This window comes from Anopheles merus, chromosome 3R, assembly GCF_017562075.2.
Source record: "Anopheles merus strain MAF chromosome 3R, AmerM5.1, whole genome shotgun sequence".
Taxonomy (NCBI): domain Eukaryota; kingdom Metazoa; phylum Arthropoda; class Insecta; order Diptera; family Culicidae; genus Anopheles; species Anopheles merus.
In genome coordinates, this window is record NC_054084.1 from 47,808,329 (window position 1) to 47,833,073 (window position 24,745).

The 24,745-nt window shown below is 40.3% G+C and overlaps 2 protein-coding genes across 5 annotated transcripts; both read left to right on the forward strand.

Annotated features, from left to right (window-relative positions):
• The first annotated feature begins 304 nt into the window (after positions 1 to 304).
• Positions 305 to 6,348, forward strand: LOC121596267. Of its 3 annotated transcripts, none has more exons than XR_006005266.1 (4): positions 305 to 944; positions 5,231 to 5,450; positions 5,595 to 5,793; positions 5,878 to 5,945. XR_006005266.1 is itself a non-coding variant. In XM_041921053.1 (4 exons), the coding sequence occupies exons 1-4, from the start codon at positions 786 to 788 to the stop codon at positions 5,962 to 5,964; spliced, it is 564 nt and encodes a 187-aa protein (XP_041776987.1). In that variant the 5' UTR covers positions 305 to 785; the 3' UTR covers positions 5,965 to 6,348. The 3 variants fall into 3 exon arrangements, 2 of the variants coding, with proteins under 2 accessions (XP_041776987.1, XP_041776988.1); XM_041921053.1 differs by having other exon boundaries at positions 5,595 to 5,692; positions 5,878 to 6,348; XM_041921054.1 differs by having other exon boundaries at positions 5,595 to 5,723; positions 5,878 to 5,964.
• Positions 6,349 to 12,608: 6,260 nt separating this feature from the next.
• LOC121597094 lies at positions 12,609 to 21,392 on the forward strand. 2 transcript variants are annotated; one of them, XM_041922620.1, is made up of 5 exons: positions 12,641 to 12,697; positions 12,799 to 12,929; positions 17,026 to 17,302; positions 19,463 to 19,596; positions 19,679 to 21,392. In XM_041922620.1, the coding sequence occupies exons 3-5, from the start codon at positions 17,198 to 17,200 to the stop codon at positions 19,794 to 19,796; spliced, it is 357 nt and encodes a 118-aa protein (XP_041778554.1). In that variant the 5' UTR covers positions 12,641 to 12,697; positions 12,799 to 12,929; positions 17,026 to 17,197; the 3' UTR covers positions 19,797 to 21,392. The 2 variants fall into 2 exon arrangements, with proteins under 2 accessions (XP_041778555.1, XP_041778554.1); XM_041922621.1 differs by lacking the exon at positions 12,799 to 12,929 and having other exon boundaries at positions 12,609 to 12,697.
• The last annotated feature ends 3,353 nt before the right edge of the window (positions 21,393 to 24,745 follow it).

Sequence of the window (24,745 nt, forward strand, 5' to 3'; positions counted from 1 at the left end):
TTGATGTAAGTGATGATAATAATTAAACCATTCAAAAGATAAATTTCACACACAATGACTACATACCACTTGTTGCTTGCACAGTTCAGACTACGACACTCTACACACTGCCAAACGCACCAAGAATCGTAGCGTAAACGCGTCTTCCTGGTTTTGTTATAGTGTGCGTGCCGTTTGAATCGCTTACAGCCAGCGACGGTTAAGGATTAAGGGTACTGCTGCTAGCCACACTTCTACGGTGGTGATTTTAATCGACTCAGTCTATAAAAGCTCTTGTAAGCACCGTGTAGCAGGTTAGATTAGCTCACATCACTGTCGAGTACGGTCGAGTTCCTGAGACAGGTCTTGCCAGCAGTTTTGAATCACGTTTCATTTGTAGCAATATTACCTTAGTTTGATACGCTTTAACCGAAACGGAAGGAAGGAAAATATATTTACCCCCGGATGTTATACACAGTACCACAACAGGAAGAGCTTTTCCGATCGCTGGCCGCAGATAGAGCTGAAAAGAACCGTGTTGTGTGAAGCATGATGGATGCAGTGGTGAATAATTGATCCTTTGCCGGTTGTATATGCCGGTGCGCAAGAGTTGACCGTCACAGTGAGTGGTTTTCAGTGTTTGGCGTGATTGTGACAAATTTTCAGCTGTTTAAAAACTATCTCTATTCTGTCACCGGACCAAACTCCGTTTTGAGCACGCTCGCTGCACGTGCACTGCAGTGGCACCGAACCGTCGGGACAGTGTTTAATTTTTACCGCGTACGCAGCCCACATTTTGCATAAAAATGCGAAGAATCCTCTTACAGCTAACGATCTGCTTCGTGTTGATCGAAACGCCTAGTGTGTGGTGTAAATTGTCTAGCTACAAAGCCATCGTACCGCCAGCGAAGATCAAGTCCGACGAGAATGCAAAATTTGCAGAAGTGAATTACGATGACTATCCGGTAAGGGTTCGATTATTCTACTACCAACCTAGTTACAGTGGAATTAAAAAAGACGTTAAAAACAATTTCATACATATCAGTTTTTCGGTCAGTTTATTTTAAAGATAGGCGAAACGATCAGCCGTGATAAGTGTATCATTGTTGGCGTTGAGGTTTAAATGTCGTTTTTTAATATCCAATTGACAGCGCTAAGTAGTGCTTACATTTCCGTTTCATATTGTGTGATACAGCTCTGATAAGAGCATAAGATTTATGGGGGGAAAACCATTCTCGAAAGTAGTATCTGTATGCCAATGGAATATGTAGAAATATTGTTCATAATATCCTGTTTAATGAGAGCAGTTGATCAAAGCGCGATACAAACGGGATTTGATAATGTAGTTAAGAACCGATCCAGTCTTTAATAAGGTGTATTTTTTAATCGGCTGTTTATTTTAATAACCGTATCTATATTCAATTCCAGACATATTATTGTATCGTGCTAATAGGTTTATGTTCAATCTTGGATCATGGAGACATATTCAATAACAAAAATACAATGATAAATAGTTCATCTGTAATATTTAAATTAAAAACCTTTTTAACCTTTTATTTATATTATAGTTTGTTTTTCTTTTATGCTTAGCTTTTTTATTGCATTTAATCATCGTGAAACTATATTTATGAAGTACATTAAATGATTTACTACTATTAGGTAATCAATAACTCATAATAGAACTTTGGAAATAACGAATCGGTCAAAGACAGGTTAAAATAGTTTTGTTTTCTAAATTATACATTTATTGATCGCTTCTATTTTTTGTTTGTAAACAGAAGATATCAATCATTAGAAAACGGAGAAAAAAAGGTAAATCAAAATAGCGTTTAGTTCACAAGCGTTGAATTGCAAAGCTATTCTGTTAAAGAATAACTCAATTAAATTGATTTGCTTGTAATGGAATGGGCGGAAATGTTGTAGGTATTTAAAAAAATGAAACGAAACAAAAATCACTTGATTAATAGGTTAATAACCGTTTCTGTGCAAATTTACTTCAATAGGACACAACCCGTCTGTGAACCATGCGAGCGAACTAACGAAAGCATGACGGCGGGATTGCGGGGTAATTGGATTTCTAAACATATCTGGGGAACGCATGGGTTGAAATTTGGGACCTTCTCGCATCCTTCTAGCATTCATAGCGATTTTTCGAGACATATCTATAGTTAACTTAAAAAATAATCTGAACCATTAGAGCAATATGAAAGATCACGACGGTCTGAAGAGGCAAAGTAAAGCCGTGAGGAAACAACCGTAAATCGGGCTAACCCTAGAAAATATGGACATTTTTTCTTGAGTGGACAAAGTATATTGTTTCTGCAGGGAATCTGACGTGTAATTTACTGCTGTAATTTTTCTTTTGCCCATTATTTATATTTCATGTGTACGACGATCTCAAAATACGGCTATATACGTGCAGTAATAATGGAATAAATAAAATACGACGATCTTTTAGTACAGAGCCAGTCTTGTGGTACAGTCGTCTCGCAACTTGCAAGACTTAACAACATCACGAACACGATGAATCATCTTGCACGCGACTACATCTGTTTTTTTAAAGGTTTTCGTGGATTATGTTTACCACTATTCAAAAAAGCCAGTTTATGCTACTACGAGAACACGAGGATTCAAATGGAAAACGATCCTACGGTTTACATGCCGAAGCGCTTATTAACACAAATAAAATTATACTTGTTATGCTCATGAAATAATATAAACCTCTCAATAATCTATAACTGCATTTTAATTAATGAAAGAGTTAAGGATAATTCAAATATGTCTGATACATCAGCTTTTTCAAGTTGTTTTGGTGGGCGAGTCATTTAGTTGCTTGGATGTTTCTTGTACCACGGCATGAAATCGAGCTCATACAAATAGGTATTCTATTTTATATCTGATCGAGAATAATATTTCAATTCAATCTTTGTTTGATCAATAATAGCAATAAAGCAAACATATAAGTGTCCGATTTTAATACCGATAATACCGATTTTGTTTCAGTTCGTGTAGCGCGGTTTTGTTTGATACTTTTCCGTTTGAATCAGGCAATCGACACTATTATTTACTTAAAAAGGGTGGGAATAACAAAATACACAGAAATTAGAAAATCATATCACAAGCGCTGCTTTGCATGACATTGCCAAACACATTTAAAGAACAATAATATGCCACTCGTAGAAATAATTATAAATTGGTACTATACTTCCTGCGTTACACGTTGCAGTTTGTTACGACAAACAAATCCATTTCAGATCAATTTGATAGCAATGTCTCGAGTCAACGAAAGAAGTCGCTAACAAGCTTGTATAATACCGATTTCGTTTCAGTTCGTGTAGCGCGATTTTGTTTGACACATTTCCGTTTGAATCAGATAATCGACACTAATGCAAATGACCTTCGTTTAGTACGATATATCAAACCACAGACAAATCGAGTGCTCTAACACAGATCATAATAGAAAATAAGCATTTTTGATACTTTTTCTCAAACACTTGAGTCACATAATTGGCTCTATTATAAACCATTAAAATGATAATAGAGATAAAAATTCACATTAAACTGTGTCTTCCACTTAATAAAATAAATTATTCTTGATTTGACCATTAATTTTTTAGCTTTTTATTCGACGGTCCTGGTATTTTCGGTGACAAGTAAGTTTATACCCTGCAGAATACGAACTCTTTTTGATTCGATGATGATTCATCTAAATTTACTGACTAACACATCCAGTAGTTAAGAAAAAATGGATAAATAGTTGCAAAAAATGTTTTTGCATAAACTTAATTGAATTAAAAATCGCCCTTCAATGGATAAACATCTATTCAATGTTTGTATGATCTTATTTGCATACAAACGCTTACTGCACGACGAACGTACGATGAAAATCCATTCGCCGCGAAGACCATTTGACTCCCACCTCCTCTTATCATAATAAGAAAGATATTTATGCTACCAGATTTGGTAGATCGTTGTTAAAGAGTGGTAGGGAGCTCAAAGGAAAAAACGATGTTTGCTGCCCTGCGTCCTACGATCCCACTTGTATGGAGCGAAATCCTCAAAGTATTTAGCTGCAGATTTGCTGCAGGTTGGTATTTGCGTGAATATAACTATATGACTACGGTGGCGGTCCCGTGCTACAGTTTTCAACTTGTACGACTTGCTAACATGCCCGTCGCGGGTGCAAGCCTCGTATGGAACGTCTTACCAGGACTGACTTGACTATCCGGCTGTATGACACTTCTCGAAGAAGTCTCGTCGGCATGATCGTGTAGATTTGTTGTGTCAAAGAAGAAGAAGAAAAAGAAGAAGACAAGTATGTCTGCGTATTCCATAAATGAAATAGTATTATAAATCAGCTACAACGAATGGTTAATCAGTCTATTCGGCACTTTAAATCGTATCTTGGATCCGGCGAGAGTCTAGTGCTGGTCATGCAAAGTTACGCCATGCTCTTAAGGTCTTCATGCTCGAGAGCTGGTGGTGTTAGGCTTGGTTATGTCTTGAACGAGGATAGAATGAAAATTATTAGCAGCAATTGTTAGTTAACAAACAAAATAAAATATGCACGAAAGGCCACAATTCGATGTACTTACTGACATGGCCATCATTTGATGAACTCAAATTGGACTAACAACAAACGTCTTATTTTCTTTACAACAAATCTGTTTTTTCATTTTACGGATTAAATAAAATTATACATCAGTATTTTTTCATTTATCTTAAGGCAGTGACACAAATTGTTAAAGTCTAACAGCCACTTTCCTAAACTCGATTGAATTCTGGAACGATCATAGCGATTGTCAAATTGACATAAAATGGTGGTTTCCTTGGATGATTTTTAGACATTTTGCCATATTGTACGCATAACTGAGCAGGATACTCATGAACTAAATTAAAGCAATCTTTCTATCTAGGCAACGGCAACTATCTTTCCTCTTCGATCGAGTTTGGGAAAATGGTTGTGTAACTTAATTATTTTTTTGAGATAAATTCAGTAATAAAGTATCACGAATTGCATAAAAACCGAGGAAAAGCAGTATCAAGAAACAAAAACACAAACACTAAAACAGATAAACATGACCGTCTAACGTTGTTTGCGTCGCATATAAAAGAGAAAACTAGATTGTTTACTTTACATAAATGCCATTTTACTTTTAAAGTCCATGATCCTTAAATGTTTGAACTCCACACTGCACAATCCAACATCACAACAAACAATCAAACTATGTCTTAAACTATCATTTTCCAGATGGTAGTACCGAAACGGGCGGCCATGTTACTTGATCGTCTGATGGTTGCCCTGCATCACGCACTCGAGAAAGGTGACGGCGAGGATGGCGGTGGGCGACCAATCAACAAGGTGTACCGCGATGGGCGCTACACCGGTAAACCCACGGTATCGCTAGTACCGGCCAAAATACCGCCACCGCCGAGCAAAACGGAGCAACTGATGAAAAGCTATTATGCTGGTAAATTGAGCGCCTGTGATGGCCCGCGGTTCGATCCGTGGCGTCATGGGTCAAGTTAACCTTTTCCATCATCTATCTCTTTATCCGCTGAAATCCTTTAACGGTCGTTACTTTCTCTATCTGCTCCACTTTCTGAACTTCCAGAAGCAGATGCAGATGGAGATGCCGACGACAGAGTAGCCAATTCTATTCCGGACGAAATCGATGACATCGAGGCGCGGAAGGAGTTGCTGGACGAAATGGTAAACTAGAGTACTGAATGCAAATCTGTGTGTGAGTTCGTAAACAGTGGTATACAAAAGAAAGAAAAGCAAAACAAAAAGAAACCTAATGCTTGGCCGCGGTAATTCTAGTTCTGGGCATCGCGCCACCACAATGTCTACATACGATTTCTTGTTGTTGCTTTCTTCTCGATCGTTTTATCTAGATGGACATCCAAACCCGGGGCACTGAGGACAAAACCAAGAAGGGCAGATACTGGAAATGCTATTTTAATGCAGTAAGTTGTTTTTAAAACAAAAAGGAAAAAAGGGAACGATCAGTAAGTGTGGACTTTAAGGCAGAGGGTGGGACCAACTGCTGCTAGTTACTACCAATTAAATACAAAAATCAGACAAAAAAGTTTACCCACTTAAGAAGTCAATAGCTGCGTTGATAGTGAAACCACCGAGGCCAGCGATGACATGGCAAGCAATGGAGTTAAAATTTTACGTACTAATAGAACGAAACCCGGTGTTGCTGATGTACGAGTGCACTAGTCAACATGCTGCTGCTGGTTGCTCAATCACTGAGCATAACCATGTTGTTTCAACAGTGAAACATCTAAGACGGATATCGGATTGTATTATTAAAGTAATGGTATTAGTCATACTACAATAAATCAATGAACTATACATACAAAGACAAAATAATTGAAATATACAAAGATTTAATGAGCTGTTGTTTTTAGTTTATTAAACATTGACAAAACGAAATATCACATATTTTACTTTATTTTACAGCTATTTTCTATATCCTATGAATCATTGTCTGTGATTTCTGTGTAGTTTAAATGATGACCAAGTACATGTATAATAATGATAAATAAGTATTCCTCCTCTTTTGGCACAACAACCGCTGCCGGTCAAGGCCTGTCTGTACCCCCTAGTGGGCTTGGCTTTCAGTGACTGTTTGTTACCGTAGCAGGATAGTTAGTCCTACATGTGGGGGCACAGTCTATTCGGGGCTTGAACCCATGACGGGCATGTTGTTAATGTCGTTCGAGTTGACGACTGTACCACCAGACTACATCCCCTGTCTCCTTGTCAATATTTAAAAGATCAAGGGCCTGAAGCATTTATTGATTGCTACAATTAATGAAGCATGTATCTAATCGTTAGCTCACTAACAAATCAACAGCAAATCCAATAAGAAAGTAAATCTCGAGTCATATTTCTAGTTTTGTTCTATTCATTTTAAAAATGAACGTTAAAAAAATCTTCTTCTTCTTCTTCTATTTGGCGTAACGTCCTACACGGACAGTCGTTCGAGTTGACGACTGTACCACGGGACCGCCCAGAAAATATACTTTGAAAATACCGTAAAAAAGCGCTACAAAGCTGTCGACATTATTCCCAAGACATGAACCAATCAGTTCAGCAATTACCCTCAGCAATTTTTGATGTGACTGCTAGCTGCTAATAGTATAAAAATACGTTTATTTCTATCGTCTGGCCGGCTCGTGCGACTTAATGGCAAGCCCGTCAAGCCAAGGACATGTAAATCAATATGATTAATGTTCAAGCTTAGCGTATATGTCAAACGACAAACGCACATTCGTCGAAAACTTTGGTATCAAACAGAAGACAAGCAATATGTTATTTGATAGAAAAACAGACGACCGAACTATTTAGTTCAAACATGTTTACAGATATCGTTTTTGTGAAAACCCTAACAACTAGCGCCAATCGGGATCTGTTTTTTACCTTTGTTCTAAAACTAAACAAAAGCTCAAGGAACAGTGCTTTCATGCTCATCAACCTCACCATTCACTTCTTAGTGTCCAGCAGAATTCACTCCCTTCCAACACATGCAATGCATGCAATGTACCCAGAATGATGACGATCTAATGATTTTCTAATGATAGTTTTGTGGAGCTTAAATAACATCAAAGAGCGAACTATGTTGTTTCGGAGAGTCTCTGTTGGTGCCGCTCCTCAGTGTTGCTGCTTATTGAAACAGTTACAATTGAGGCTTTTTGTCGCCCAACTGGCATCGAAGCCAGTAGTCTCACAGCACTTCTCACATACGGAGCAGTTTGGCAAGCCATTCGGAACGGCTTTCTTTGATTCAACCAGTTGCCTTTGAGAAGCTGTCATAGCAAGAAGTCCACTTCAATGTCCTTGTGGAAGACTCATTGTGAAATATCTAGGATTATTTTCCTCGTCCTCATCTTTTACGTCTTCATTTTTTATGCTCTTGTATTTAAAAAACCCCTTAGCGTTAGATTTATTATCGACCACTCTTCAAGGCTTTTTACCATCACTACTACGGCCAGTATTTTGGTGCTCGATATTAGTCAGGGAGTTCGTAATTCTAGACACCTTGTTGCACACACAGTTGCCACGTGGTGAGTTCTTTCGGCAAAGCGTTGGTGGTAGCAAAAGACTTTGTGACAATGTAAAACTGCTGCTACGTAATATGCACACATGTTTAACGAACACATCTATTCGGTTCGGCTCGGTAAATGTCGGGTGGACGCCGGAACGCAAGAGAGCAAACTTTTTCATGATTTTGTATGACTTCGGCTGTTTTGGACCTCATGTGTGAACGCTCGCATTGACTCTATTGGGTGAAAATCGAGACATATGAGATCAGCTACAGTTTCATCAGCTCGCAGTTGTTCATACATAAGACGATGAATAAGATTGGTCTACAGAATAACAATTACTTTTCAATTATCGATTTAAATCAGTAAATTGGGGCATTTCCGGTATACACCCCTTTTTATACTGTACAGCAATCATTTAAAAAATTCTTTGTACAAATTACTTTAATTGAAAAAGCGATTTGCAAATTAGCGTACTTTGCGATGATCGTAGTTGTGTAAGTTTATCGCAACAATTCAGCTTTGGTTGGCTATGTTTTAAAGCCTTTTGATCCTTAAACAAATACGAATTTTAACAACTAAATTATTTATGATAGCTAACAGCACAATAATGACAAAAACTATAACGTCACCATATAGAGATAGAAACCAATTTCGGACACCATTAAGGATCGTCGTAGCAAAACGTACGGGTCAGCTCCTCTCTGAACCGGTTAAGCTTTCGTTTTTCGCTCGGTCGTCCTGCCGTGCACAAACGAACTTTTATGAAAGCTTTTACAAAAGCTTATATTATATCTATGATATCGCTAAGCTCACCATCACAAAAAAAACTCATACTCATGGTTGTTTTTCTTAGCAGTACGGTAAGGAAGGTACACTACAAAAATACACTTTCTCAGTATTCAGCAGCTAAACTACGCTTCGTAAAACAGCGTCGCGACCGAAGGCGTTCCGATTTGTAGAAACGTAAACTGTAAGCTGCTGTACCCGCCGGCTGTACTCCTTGGGATTATTGATTAAATAGACAGTTTTGGATGGATTCCAAATCAATCCCCTACCGAATGTTGCTTCTCAATTACCAGCTGAATGTTCGACACCGCTTGCGGCACAACGGCTTTAAAATATACCTCGTTAGTAAGGTCGAGTTCTGCCGAACTCATCCATGGCTGCGCGTGTGACCGTTGTTTTCGTGTTGTTCGGCTCTTTGGAAATGATAATCCGTTTCATAAAATTCAATTACCAGTTTATAAAAATTGCTCCTCACCCCGTCCCCGCTTTCCCCTACGCGTTGGAGCCATCTTGCGACTCAGATATCTTCAAGCCCGAGCCACACTACAGGTAGCCTCAGCTCGACTTTGCCACATCATTGGTGGAGGCAAGACATTGACACCCACGACAGCACTATAAGCGAAAAGATATTTCTTTTATGACGTGTAGTTTCCGTCCTTCGTCCCTTTTTTTCGATCAGTTTGATCGACGACTTGACCGATGAACGAGCAACCGGCAAACATAAGTGAAAGATAGAGTTACAGCCAGCCCAGTTAGCTACGTCTTGCGTCAGATTTCGTTTGATGTGGTGCCGTCCGATGTACGTTCAGCTTGGGCGGCTGCTCAGGTCCAATTGGGAATCCGGTCCGTTGTGTAATGTGCTGTTGATTAGCAATTTGCTTTTACGTAAGAAGACGCTCATCCTTGAACGATGCTGATAGAATCCATCGCTAGGGCAGCCCCTAGTTCTAGGGGGTATCGCATAGGGAAAACAATCCGTTTCTGGATAATAGCACATAACTAATGTCCGCAAATGTACAGGAGAAATCAAATTTACAAAATATGTCATAAATACTTGCGTTGAAATGGGGAGGACATGAGAACGTAATCCATCAGAAACTACTCCAGAACGCCCGGAAATTTGCCATGGTAGACGAACGTAGCACAGGGATACAGAGAGAAATACAGAAAGAGAATGAAAGAGAGAGAAAGAGAAAGGGAGTAAACCAAGCTGTATAGTAAGATAATGATGACTGCATACCTCTACCGAGAAGGCCGCCAAAAGTGCTGGAGCGTTGATAAGCACCTGGAAGTGGCGAAAGCGTTTGATGAATGATAAAACCCAACCATGGCTCCGTGGTTGGTCGTGGAGCATAAATTATCGTTGCGTATTAATTAACTGGTGTCTCATATAGCACTGCTGCTCGCGCGGTGGGAAAATCTCACAGACCCCGGACCGATGGGTTGGTTAGTCAGTCCCATGAGTCGTCATAGTTTATCGGGTTTGCCTAAAAATTGACGCAAGATTAGATAGTTGATTAATCTTACCGGATATACAAAAAAGATGGGGTGGAGGATTTGAAGAATGACTATGATAGACGAGAGCTTTCCCTGTGAGTGTCATTGCGGGAAACTTTGTTTTATTCTTTTTTTTTTGCAACAGTACACCTTCGCAATTCCCGAAGAGTACCGGGAATTGTGAGGCAGAAGGGTGGGATTTTCTTGTTACTATTTTTGTATTCGTTTTAAATCAATCTACCAGAGGCAGCAACCGAACAGTGTGAGAAATGAAAGAAGTATGTTTTCTATTTATTGCCAAATAAAATCCTAGACGAGTTGGATTCCACGAGCTCGCATTTCACACTAACCCAAACGGCCATTAACTATGGGATGGCGTCACTGTGCTGAACTTATTTACAGCTGAATGCACGCCCGAAGGGATTACTTTCGTGGGCTCCACTTTGCAATTAATGATATTCGATGAAGAAACAAATAAAATATGCTATTTTTGACGCAATCCTGCAACGCGTTGCTGGAGCCAATGCAGCTGTCCTTAAATTAACGCTGCACCCGCAAATGCAGTGCTGGTTACAACACACACAAACACACACAGTACCACATTGAGGGTAGGGGGTCTTTTTGTAGGTGGCCTACATTAATCTAAATATCTTCTGCACAATGCAGCAAAAGCTAAAAGTCATGCTGCCGCTTGCTTCATTGGCACTGTCCCGCATAGCGTACGGGCTGAAATCAGAACGATCCATCTCGATGATGGGACGAATCCGGTTTAGGATGAAAATTCAAAGTCACGTTTCGTGCATTCCTAATGCCACGGCCAGCCTGGCACCCGTGGCTGATAAATGGCAATCATGCTGTCCGGACAATGTAAACTTGTCACACCAGTCCTGCTGCACTACTCACTCCAATGTAGCCTCTTTTTTGTCGAGCTAATGATGCGAATATTAAAAGAATCTCACACATTGCAAAGGGGGAAAACAGAACACCACAACGAGCGGTGACAATTTTCTGTCCCATTTTTGCAACCCCATTGGCGGTGGCGCGATTTAAAGAACTTTCCGAGGGCGAAAGCATCGACGGGCTGTAATTTAACCGACGATGACGAAAAAGGCTTCCCTGCCAATGGGGCTTTTCTTTGATCCCAGGGCTCACGCATATCTATATGCTAATTCGTTTCGTACAGTGGTGGTGCTGTGTTGTTGTAATCGCTCACCCATCACTTGTACCCACCGTGTGGGGGTTTGGGGGATGCCGAGTGTGTCGTGGATGGTGATGCTGCGATAAATAATGCGCCACCATTGCGCACCCAACGCCACTGTCATTGATTTCGGCGATGGGTGATTGTTGCGTTTGGGAGGACGGATTTTCATATCTAATATTCATACGGACGCTTTCGCTTACGGAGCCTCGGAGACTTACAGTCGTCAGCAGCGCGTCACGCGTCAAGTGCGTCGTGCACTTCACCCTCCAGCAGCTTTCCACCCCAGCCCGGGCTGGGGTGGGTGGTCTTTTGGAAAAGGTTATAAATCATTTGTAATCGGTTCAGTTGTATCCCGATTTCCCTCAAGTATGATTTGATGAGAAGGCAGGTAAAAGTTGTTTGTCCTCCTACGGTAGCGTCAATAGAAACGCAACAGATATAAATATTTTATTCAATCAACAAAGTAACGCGTTTCCCAAGAAATAGGTTACATTGTTGGAAAATTAGTCGCAAACAAGCGCATTCATTTAAACATTTGTTATATCTGTGCCAGTTTCAAAACGGGGCATGCACCGTGTTAGGAAAACGATATATTCATCGTTCGGTGCCGCAGACCTGCTCGCCGCTTGGTTGCTCATTCTCGTGCGGGGACAATATTGTTGCATTCACTTGTTGATAGGTGGTGTACGCCCGGTAGGCAAAAGCAGGCAAAACGACTCATCATCACGATCCCTGTTTCATGGTCCATCCCTGTTTCATCGTCACAAGAAGGAGGCAAGCTTGCGAAAAAGGAGCTTTTCGCGCGCGTCACTGAGAAGCGTGCGATCGTCGTATACTGGTGTGCGAATTTTCCTCCTCTCCACAGCCACAGCTCCCTGCTGGTGCGACAGAGAACCACGATGTGAGAGGGCAGATGTCGTCGAAGAAAAACGCAACACAGAAAAGGAAGGAAGCGAACGCACGCACTAGACGCAAACCGGCGAGATAGAGACGGCGCCACACAAATCGAGCAAAACTGCCATCCGTGGAGCCATGCGTGCAACGGTTCTGCGCCCTCGACATGGCATATTCGGTTTGTATAAATATTGTAACGGTCGCTTCCGGATCGCTCATACCGTAGCAGACTCACTTTTGGAGCGCAACAGTTGACGCAAGAATACGCCGACACGTGTTGTAAGTAGCGACAGCCCAAGTGATCTAACTTCCCTTTAACTACTAACCTGTGTCTGTGTGTGTTTTTGTGTGTGTGATTGTGTCCGTTTTGGTACATGTAGTGTAGATTGCTCATTGGTCCGTAGTGTGTGCTTTTGGTGCTGTGTTTTGTGTGTTTGTGTGTGTGTGTGTGTGTGTGTGTGTGAACGCATCTAAATCGAACAATTGTCTCTAGGTTGTAGCGAGATTTCATGTGAGTAGAGCATACACCACACAATGATGAAGTTCGTTAGCATGGGTAGCTGTTACATTAAGCCATTATAATGTTCTCCTGCCGCTTCTAATGGATAACTGTTGCCCGAGTGGTATGTTTGAGTTTCAGTTCAGCTCTGGGCTTTCCTTTCGTGGTTTGCGACCATGCCCTTCTTTACTACACGGTACGAAGTATGGTAGGACGAGCAGTTCGGCCCAAACGTACATAAAATGCATTCCAACCGACCGCATCAAACAAAGAAACAATGAAACTGTATTAGCGATATATGTATTTGACTGATAGGTCAAGTGCACTAGTCAAAAGGGGTTTTAGTTGATTGATTTATTGAATGTATGTGTGAATCGTAAATTCCATTACGAGCCGTTTTATGCGTTTTTGGACGCTTTTACGACCTTCGGATGCGAGCAAAAGCGTGTCATGTGGAGGCTAATTAACAGCGTACAGTGTTACCTACTTTTAGCAAATATGTTTCAGGACAAAACACACAAACAAACAGTTGAAAACAATTAAATCAGCCTTCCAGACATTGCTACAATTATATTGTATATGTCTATTGCTATATAAAAAATAGGTAGCTAACAAGCCAGACATTTTTTTTATTTAATTCAGTAAGGTTTTTACAAATAATTGTTAGGTGTATAAAAAAAACATCAATTGCTGTATTAGCAGCCTACATTTTGTTGTTTTAAGTAATTAAATTAAAATTGAGACATTTTTTTATTAGCTTAATAAGGACTTCCACAACATCCAATCCTCAGTGCTAAATTGTTCATTTTGTTACTATTTGCGTTGGTTTGTTTAATGCGAAACACGTGTTATGTACTCAATTCAGTTTCTTAGATTCAATCCGAGCAATTTTTTTATTATTCAATCATAATCTTCAAATTAGGCTAGATATATGTTTGATGCCTTTTTTCACAATGGATGAGAAAATATCTCTAAGTCTTTACAATACAAAAAATACATAAATAAAACTTTGATTATCTTTTTTAAATAAAATCACATCAATTTAAATATATTGAAATATAACGCTAAAGTGATTTTTTGCATAAAAAACATCTTTAACTCGTCATTACAATAAAATGTAAATTACTTAAAATTTCCAAAACATTTAATTTAAGCTATAATCAATTTCATACCAAACTTGTGGAAAAGCACGTCTTATAGGCTAAACATTGGTGTTATTGTGTTGGTACAGCCTATCGTATAAATTGCATTAGTTTTCGTTTCCTTGCAATACATCATAGTCCCCTTTCATACATACCCCATCACAAAGTATTTAAAAGCTTCTTTAAAACTGCCTCTATTCGCTTCCCCGTGCTACCGATATGTCCGATATGAAGCTTCACCAGCTCATATGATATGCAAATGTAGTAAAAACTGTCATGCAAGGAAGGGAAAACTGAGCACATTAAAATATCATGTGTCAAGGAAAGTAAAATATTAACCTGGGACATGTTGTCCTTCCTCGTTTTGTAGAACGTTCCACTATAATCCGACCGACTATTCAACAACTAGCAACCAGGAGACGGTAGCAATATTTTCCTGAGCGTCCTTTTTTTCTCCCTCCCCTCGGCGTGTATCGCATTCCGAGAAGAAAAACAAAAGAAAAAATCAACATAAGTTAACACTATTGTTTTAACACGTTTCGTGACAGACATTCTGTCTTATCCCCCGGGGGCGTAAGCAAAGGATGTTGGAATGCAGAAAAAGGTCCTTTTTAATTGCCTTCAAATACTCACCATTTTCAATATCGTCATAGTTGATTGTGTGTTTTGTCAGCTTTAGTAATACGTGTAGCATGATTTACTGCCATCATATCCCTCGTTGTTGTTGCCGGTTCTATCTTTTGAATTGATTCTTTCGCTGCCGGAAAGTTCACCTCTCGTAAAACCTTCGTCAATCACGCTGACAGCTATCAACAGGTTCAAAATCGTTGAGAAAAAACGGGTGGGCCTATTGTCCTTTTCATAAATCTTTTTCGTTTTTTTATTGTGAAAATTCCCATAGAAGCGGTTCAATATGACGTCAACTAGTGAATGCGGTATCGTTCCAGCAAAGGAATTAAAACAATATTTATTGAACGTACATATGTGGCATTTTTTTCAAATCATCAGCTCAGCAGGATTGATTTAAATGCCAGCTAAACAACGAACTATGCAAAATGTCGTTCCCTTTACTGTGTCTCATCCTGTAGACGTTCTAACTTGTTGAAAGCAACTCCAACTTTCTTCATTAACCTGTAATTGCTTGAGAAAATTGTATACCTTGTGGAAAGCTAAAGAATTGCTTCCTATTTTGAGGCGACATCTGGCTGCTACTGCTGTTGATTAAACGCAACGTGACACACACAGAACACGCTCGGTACAAGCAGCGTTTGGGAATAATTAGCCACACATCGTTTGGCAATGGAGATAATTACATCGTTCAAATTACCACAAAAATGACTCTCGTCACAACCATCACATATCCGCTTGCCATCCACCACCAAAGGGGTAATCGTATTTTCAATGGGTTTTACATGATCCGAAACCACAAGATGAAGTGAAAAAGGGTGAAGTTTGTCCTTAATTTTACGCTCCGCCGAATTGGAAAAGCCGTTGCTGCTTCCTACGGGTGCTCCAGCTTAGCATACACATAGAACTTGGGGAAAAGCTGAACAAGAAACCAACGAAACCCTGACCAAGCACAACGCTTTTTTTATTGAAACGGCCACCCAATGGAGACGCATGGTGTTTCTAGCGATCCGTGATTAATGAGTGGCAATAGGGTCGGGATCGTGATGACTTTTTCTCCTAATTTGTTCCACATCCAAGACGAAGTGTGAAGGTGCGGAGAAAAAGGGAGATGTAAAATTAACATCCACTTTGCATTTTTGTAGTGCCAAAAGAAAGAAAAATACACTACACAACACAGCTGAAACCACGTACAACGCTATGGTTTGCATGAATTTGATGTTGTAGCCGATACAATCGAACTGTCAATGGCAGCACCGTTAAGGTTGGTTCTGTAATCGACAGCAACCGGTACCAGCTGCAAGCGCGTACGAAAAAAAAAAACATTTTTTTACCTTCCCTTCGTCATGCACGCTTTCACTGTAGACTGTTACTGCAGATCTTGTGACATTTTTAAAAAATGATAAAGCTGTTTCTTCTTCTCCGCGCCACCCGTTAGCGACGCACACTAGTACAACTGTCCTTTCGCTAACCAAGCAGTATGTTGGACAGCTTGAAAAGTGGGCCGTGCGTGGGTTGCGAGTTAATTAGCCTACTAGGGAAGCTCTTTGGGCGCACTCACTCATCAGCTGACCGCCGGCTGTGGGATGTTTGTGTAATCGTAGTACTGTTTTCGTTAGCCTAACACCAGGTGCTGGGTCAAAGTGAGCTGAGAATGTCATTTGCATCGTCTACCTGAGCGTCTGCTAAAAGCACATCCACACAAAAGTGCTGGTCGAGGAGCTTCACTGGGACGACTGGGTGAGAAGCTAGTGGGGATGCTTAGAAACGGTGTTACTTGCTTTTAAAAGGTTGCATAAACATAATAGAGCAGATTAGACTTTTATTTGGAAATGAAAGTAGTATTTAACCGGGAATGTACTTTATATGTGTATTTATTCATGTATTTATATATAATAAATGAATATTCTATAGGAACTATCAGTAATGCTACGTACCAATTTAGTAGTATTATACGGTTGAAATCTCATCTGTTCTTGTAAATTATTCCCACATTGTAATTATTTGTTACCAAACTTACCACTGTACGCTGAGGTTGCACCGCTGCATAATCCAACCAATTCCCAGCCCAGCTTACATCGGATAAATATTAATCTTCATGAAACTACTACATCATCAATCGACAGCCGCTGGCGGAATTTCAATTTACTGTATAATCTTAACCGGACCATAGATATCTTCTGCCACGTCCCCCCCCCCTCCCTCTTTGCCCCTCCATGCAAAGCATCCACTTACCGCAGAATTAATTGTATTTTATTTTCATAACCACTCCCGTACCACCCGTTGCGCCTGTTTTACCTTTTTGAACTTTGCCGAGATTTCTTCCGTATCATTCACAGCACGCTAAGAAACGACACCGGCAGACGACGGTAAGACGTGAAAGAGTGCCACTCTTTTGCAACAGGAACAGCACAGCACAGAGGAAATAAGCCCAGACTAAGGAGCGGCTGCGAAAAGTGCACCGAATCTTTCCCGAAAGCAACAACCATCATCTTCCCACCGACAGCATCCATGGCTGCCCCGGCGACACCTTCGCGACAGATACTCTTCGTCCTGGCGCTATTGTTTGTCGTGAAGCTGGGCACCGGTCGACCGCAAAATGCAATCGATAATCAGGTAGGTGCTTGTGGTTTGTGCTATAAGGGTACTCATCAGCCTGTTTCGGTATGGGACAAGTACGCTTTGGTGGCCTGCCAGATGGGATCGACGATACAGACAAAGTGTGACAGCAGTGCCGGTTTATTATTCTTCAATTTGTGCCAATTTATTGCTAGCACCGTCCCGTTGACCACTGTCAACATGATGCGAACAATGAAACAAGCGACCGTCCTTCTTTTTTATTGAACGTTTCCATACCATTGTTTTTCTTGTCAATTTGTACCTTTTTCAAGCATCCGTGTGAAATAGTTTACATTCTATTTTCTGCTCCCATCTGTGGCGCAGAGTGGCGAGAGAGTAGGATACGAATATTGATAAATGCATTGCTCTACTAATAGCCATAGTGGCGGTAAAACTAGGACACTACAACGGCAAAGACTGAAAAGAGCACAAGTCACCCGGGCAAGGTTCGCGTTTGTGTTGAAAAGTTCACACTTCATCCTCATCATCTCGTCGACGGAGGCAGCGTACGGTAACGGTTCGCTTGTCACCATAAATTCTGAGCACATAAACAAGCAATCAGTATGGAAAGGAGGCGGAAATTGACGACAAGTGGTTGCCCACAGAGCTGCCTAAACGAACAAACGAACGGAAGCGGTCGTCGTCGGCTTCCCGGCTTGAACGGCTCACCTTATGCGGTGAGCATCGCTCAAACACCCCTTATGGTTCTTATGGTGTTCGGAAAGCCGGAGATGCTCCGTTCCATACGTAATCGTTTCGTTTCGATGAGATGAGATTTATCGTGTTAGCAGCTCCATGTCATACGTTTATGATCCTTCTGCTTCGAAGGGAACGCAGGCACCCTTTGGTGATTCTTGTAACGTGCAACGTGTAACGGTGATTCTTATTCGGTTGACGCGGGAGGCTGCATGGGAATTATCCTGCCAAATGCCCGTGACTTGTCGTTGTTTGTCGTTGGCGACTCACTTTGCTAGTCAACAGGTGTTTTCGTTACAACGTAGTACGTACGCTAGTGGCAGGAAGGGCAAATCTTTAAAGACTGGGTGACGTTTAACGTGACACGTTGACTAATTGATGTTGGTATGGTTTTGGTATTTTAAATTCATCTCAAGCTTACAAGAAAAGATTTATGAATAAAAATACATCATCCTTTTCATTCCTTCTTAATTGATTGAATTGACTTGCTATTGATTATAGCACTTCTTGTTTCACTCATGTTTCATTCAATTGTGTCATAGTAGTATTTTGACTGTGTACTTCATCAATTCATTTATGCATTTAATCACTTATCTCCTGCATGATTCGTCTATATTTTATCATGTGTTCTACTTATTGATTGATTTTCTGAAAGGTGAACGGTGTTTTCATTGATTTTCTGAAAGGACAACTATTTACTACCTGAATAATTTTTTTTAAGCGTGATAGTATTTGATAAGGTTTACATTATTTTTCAATTAAATATAATTGTAACCCTTTTTTTAAATGATTTAATCTGTTTTAATTCAATATGTTGATATTCATGATAGGGTAAACGTAAATCTATAGTGGTGGTTTTAGTGTGAAATGTTACTTAAAGACAGAAAAATCTATTATTTTGTGAAAGGTATCCAAATTCCTTAGGATTTCATAATGAAACTCATATTTATGCTTACGTTCTAAATGACTTCATAATAACGCAATTATTAGTTTTTTTAACATAACTTTTATTATATGTTATGTTATATGTTATGTGTTTTACGAAAATTCATTGCCTCTTGACTAAATTTATGCATTTTTAAGTTGTTTATCATAGTGACATTATAGGTACACAAACAAGGCATGTTCCTATAGTGGTTATTGTTATTAAATCAGTAAAATACGACATTCTTTAATATGAAAATTTAAGTTAGCAAATTAAGCTGTTCGAAGGTGCTATGGCACGTCTCAAAGGACTTCTTGCCTGGTCTATACCAACTCACCAACTTGAAACAAAACACCCGAAACGAACGGCAAGTCTAGCCAATGAAGGTGAAAGTAAATGTGAAACATAACACCACCTCATCCTCATCCTCATTTGCCACGTGCAAACATTCCTTGGTTACAACCCGGAGCAAATGAAATATTCACCATTGTGCTGCCTATTGTTTCTAAGCCATGTCTGCATTTGGTCGTTTGCAGGATCTGCCCGAGATAAATCCGAACGAGCTGCGGAAACTCTACACAAACTACAACTCATACGTATCGAACCAGCTGGACAACTATGGGCTGGATCCGTTACAGCTGCAATTGTTGGCGCAGTACGCTCAGAGCAAGTAAGTTCTCCCACCTTCTGGCAGGTACCGGTTGCAAACGATTAGCAAATAAATCCTTCTACCTTCTTGTCCCCGTGTGCAGTGCCATCAGCGGCGGCGGTGGTGGTGGCTGGGATCAGCTCTACCGGGCACCAGAAATGAAGCGCCAAATTCGATACCGTCAGTGTTACTTCAATCCCATCTCCTGCTTCAAGAAGTAAGGGCCCCATCGTCGTCCCATTGCCCCATCGTTTACCGCCACCTGCAGAAACCATGTCCTCGAGGGAAGAGGGTGCCCGGCACACAGCAGCGGAGCAAGAGTCACGCCGGTCACGTTCCTCCCAGTTCCTTTCAATCTTCCATCCCCCGTAGTAGTGTAAGCTCCTGTTCGGCCTTTGCCAGCATCTCTATCCAGTCGCGTTAGCCGTGCAACACAAGTAAAAAGTGAATTCTTACAGGGGAGGAGGGAAAGACTGTCCCCAAAGAAGGTAGCGCAGGCAGGTTGGAGAAAGAGGCGGTTAGGAAGGCGTAAGATAACGTTTCGTAATGTTTGTTGATTTTCGAAATGGAACGAAACAAAAATATACACAAAAAAGGAATACAACCATGAATCATACACGCAAAAAGACAAGCAAAAACTAAAAAAAAAAGACAAAACACAAAAAAACTAAAACCACGTACACAAGACCTCGTGTCTTCGAGATCTTCTTCGGCATCGGTTGCTGCTAATCTATTTGATGTGACAGGGATGTTTGTAAATGTTTAAAGCCATATTTTATCCACGAAATACTAGCGCTCGATAGTGAGAAGGGAAACAAGGAATGGACATTTTAGAGAAGAAGATGTGAAACCAGCAAACGAAAGACTATTGTAGGAAAAAAGAACAACCAAAAAACAAAAAAAGAAGATGGAATAATATGGCGAGTCTATTAGAACATACACTCTCTAGCAAATAAAACCAAAAAGCCCCTATTGCCATTTTCTCTCTTTGCAGTGAAATTCACAATATATGTAACTATGTGTAAACTAATTCAGAAGGTTGAATGGTTGCGGCAGGAAAAGAATATAGATTTCAAACAAACAAGCAAACAAAATGCTCCACCAAAAACAATCCTCCAGCGCTCCCAGCATAAAGCGATGGGTTTTGTTTAGGTGGAAATTGTATCGCACACATTTAAAGCAATGTTATGTTTCTGTTATGTTTCATCATTTTCCTACAGCACAGTACGGAAGCTAAATAGCTCACACACACATTTCACAACCACTTCTCAGCTATCCGGTTTCGTTACCGTAAGTGTCAGAGCTATGGAAGGAGTGTAGAAGGAAGCTATTTCGATATGCGTGTAGTGTGTGTTTGGTACATAACAGAAAGACTGTAATCGTTTGATGGACGGACAAGACGGACAGTGCGTGCGGAAGTACCGCAATCTCAGAATGATTTGTGATGAATAAGGCGACTGGCCATTTCTAATACGCAAATCAACTGCTAGCCATTCGTCTTGCTCATGACCTATAAGGAGTAACAGTTTAGAAATGTAAAGTATAGGCACAGTAAAAGATCGAGCTGTACTGCTGCTGTAACATCTTAATTCACACACCTTTTGGCAAAGTGTTGCGTAACACTGGCCACAATAGCTCCCACATAGACACCTCATAAACACACACACACACACACACTTCCAACGTTTCACCAACAAATGAAGCATTTAGATGCACACAATGTATTTATACATACGTACGTACACATATATTTATCGTAAATCTCAATAAACTAGAGCTGCTGTAAAAAGACGTAATAACGTATGTTTGGTACAGAAGACACTTGACTTTGGTGTTGGTTTTTCTTCTCTCCCATTCCTTCCATTTGCTCATTCCCTGTACCACTTTCAGGTGCGTTAATTCAATCATCACAAAAGTGGATAAGCACAAATTTGTTTACTCACTCACTCACTCACAGAACGTCTGCAGCAAATGAGGACGGGTTGGTTTTGCAATTTGATTTCATGTCGGCAGCACACGAACCAACGTGAGCAAAGTGTCTTGTAGGCATGATTCCAGTAGTCATTCCATAGATTCGCAGGTGCCAAACGGGGGAAAAGGCAGCGATAGCAAAAAGAAATACAGATTAAGCATGCATAATTTATTCCATACTGTTTGGACTGTCGTCACGCTACTCTTCTTTCATCAAAATATCATAAGGTTAAGTTAGGGAAGATATGAGGGAGCAGCGCTCCGGCTTCGGGAGTGTGATAAAAGTGTGTCGATTTACCTTTTTTTGTTTGCATGCCGGAAGGCCCAACTGCCTGCTGATCGTTTGCCGGTCAGATTCCTTACAGCTTTCCTCAAGATGAAAAGTTATGTTACGTAGGACATAACCGTTCACCAGCATGCAAAGCAAGTCTTTCATCGTAAGTGTGATGCTGCTGTGTGAGCGAAGACTCAAAGGCTATAAAGGACGATGTAACGACGGCGGGTGTCCATCCGTTTCGGTTACCCATCACCAATACTGCGAAAGTGATCCAACTTGGGCACGTGTTGCTTTTGGCTAGTCGCTATTGCACTCTTCTCGACAATGTTAACAAAGGGGCGCATGGTAACGCACGAATCGAGGATGTTACGAAGGATGTTAATACATACATAGGTTTTGTTGCCGCTCGTACCGAGGCTTTTTTGCACCGGCCGTCTAGGTAGGTGTCAATATTTGCATTTGCCCTCGTTACTTTAAAATGTCAACGAAGTATTGAAACATTCCAGTTACGAGCGAGTACACTTTTTCTTTTCCTTACTACACGTACTGGGCCGTGTACGTGCAGGCCCTTGACATCCAAACTAATCTTTAATCCGCGAGAGCATTTATTGTTTTTTTTGCTCTGACATAAAATAAATTTGTGTTAGTGTTGATTTTATTGTTCCGTTATCAATCGTTAAGCCGTTCATGAAAGCTATCCTTTACCGTTGATTTCTTCTATTTGGCGTCCTGGGCGGAAGTGCCGGCTTATTCAGCTATTCAAGACATATTCAGTACCACGCAGCCCGAGAATCGGTCCTTGCTACAGGAAGAAAGTCCATGCTAGGCTTGAACTTATGGTGAGTATATATTTATTGTTTGTTCATCGCACATAGAAAAAATGTTAATGAACCAGGTGTTACGGGACGTTACATTTTGTTTAATTCACGAACACGCAAACGCTCACGGAACGCAGATTGAGACATACTAAATTCATACAGATTGTTAACTTGACTGAAGGCGGAAAGCATCATGTTTGTAGGATCTGACAGACCGAATTTAGACGATCGTCACCATGTCTCCATGGAAGGAACCTTAATACATAACACATTACTTTCTTTTGAATTACCTCAATATGCTGAATGCAAGACTGAGATGAGGTCCAAACTCCAAGCAATATTAGCGTATTCTAAACCTGGTTAGACAATTGAACAAAAAACCTTATAATGGTGATCTCTTCTTCTTCTTCTTCTTCTTCTTCTTCTTCTTCTTCTTCTTCTTCTTCTTCTTCTTCTTCTTCTTCTTCTTCTTCTTCTTCTTCTTCTTCTTCTTCTTCTTCTTCTTCTTCTTCTTCTTCTTCTTCTTCTTCTTCTTCTTCTTCTTATTCTTATTCTTCTTTTTCTTCTTCTTCTTCTTCTTCTTCTTCTTCTTCTTCTTCTTCTTCTTCTTCTTCTTCTTTTTTTTTTTTTCTTCTTCTTTGGCGCAACAAACGTTGTCGGTTAAGGCCTGGCTGTAGTCGGCTTAACTTTCAGTGACTTATTTATTAGGATGAATTATCGGGCCTCCACAGGTCTACACGAATAGTTTAGCTAACACTTATACTTATAAACTACCAGAATGGAAACGCTGGCAAAGACGATCTTTGAACACTGACGTAGTTCTATCACAACATTTAACTCACGACACATAAGCTGTACTGGGTTGCTTTGTCCGTAAATGGTCTTCGTTCGCTTTGGGCGAAGTAAAAATTAGTCCTAACTATCCTAGATGGTGCAAAAAAAAAATAATAACGGCAGCAAGGAGCGCAGGGGAATCTATATCACCTTTTAACAGTCGAAATTCGAATACACCCTGCATGTTTTTTCTCCTGACATGAAGCGTCTCCAAACCAAGCAACAGGCACCGTTGATAGTAAGGAGGTTGGACTCCGTTAGTGTACCTCCGTTAGTGTAAGTGTACCTAGTAAACTTTGGTTGAATACTTTCCAGGCGATTGATTGAGCACCACACTACACAACAATATTCTAAGAGGGACAAAACGAGCGCATACATGTTGTACACTTCGTTCATAGTTTTTAATTAAAAATAAAATGAGGCGGTCCCGTGATATGAGTCGTCAACTCGAACGACTCAATAACATGCCCGTCATGGGTTCAAGCCCAGAATGGACCGTCCCCCCGTAGCAAGGATTGACTATCCGACTGCTTGGTAATGAATTAAGTCTCGAAAGCCTGTACGTGCCGGCATGTCTCCGTAAGACAATCACGTCAAATAGAAAAAGAAGAATCAAATCGATTTTGAAAGTATATCGTACCAATTTTAAGAAAAAGTAACACAATACATTATTGAAATATGTGAAAGAAATAAAGTTACAGGCAAGAACAAAAATTTCGTTACAAGTAGCATGGGACCAGACTCCATATAGTAGAAGCCGCGGAGATAGGATCTGGTTTACGGAATGAATCGTTAAGATTCCTTTAAATAAATAACCTTGCAGGCAGTATCTTCCAGCACTATTCTTCTTTTTTTCATGAAATCGAATGGTGTTCAATTTTATTTTTCTCTCCCAACTCGAAAGCCAAAAGTCGAACATCGTTCAATGTGATTCCATACCAACTTTTTTTTCTTCATTTAAGCCTAAACCGACATAAAGTAAGCCTAAAATACATTCAAAGTTATAACAATAATAATTTTAATAAGCCTAAACCATTTATTGTACATGTAAAAATACATGTTTAGAGTCCGAGTTTGGCAAACGTTTTATGAGAGAATTTTAAAGCTTCTACGGTATTTTTAATTGCGTGTTTGCTCAGCTTGATCATTACGTTTGTTATATATAGTTAAGAGACATCTGTATAAAAAAGTTAATATGCTACAAATAAGCACTACACTACTACCAAGTGGGGTGTCGGCTGCAGTGGCGGGTCAAGCCTCTCCGAGGCCC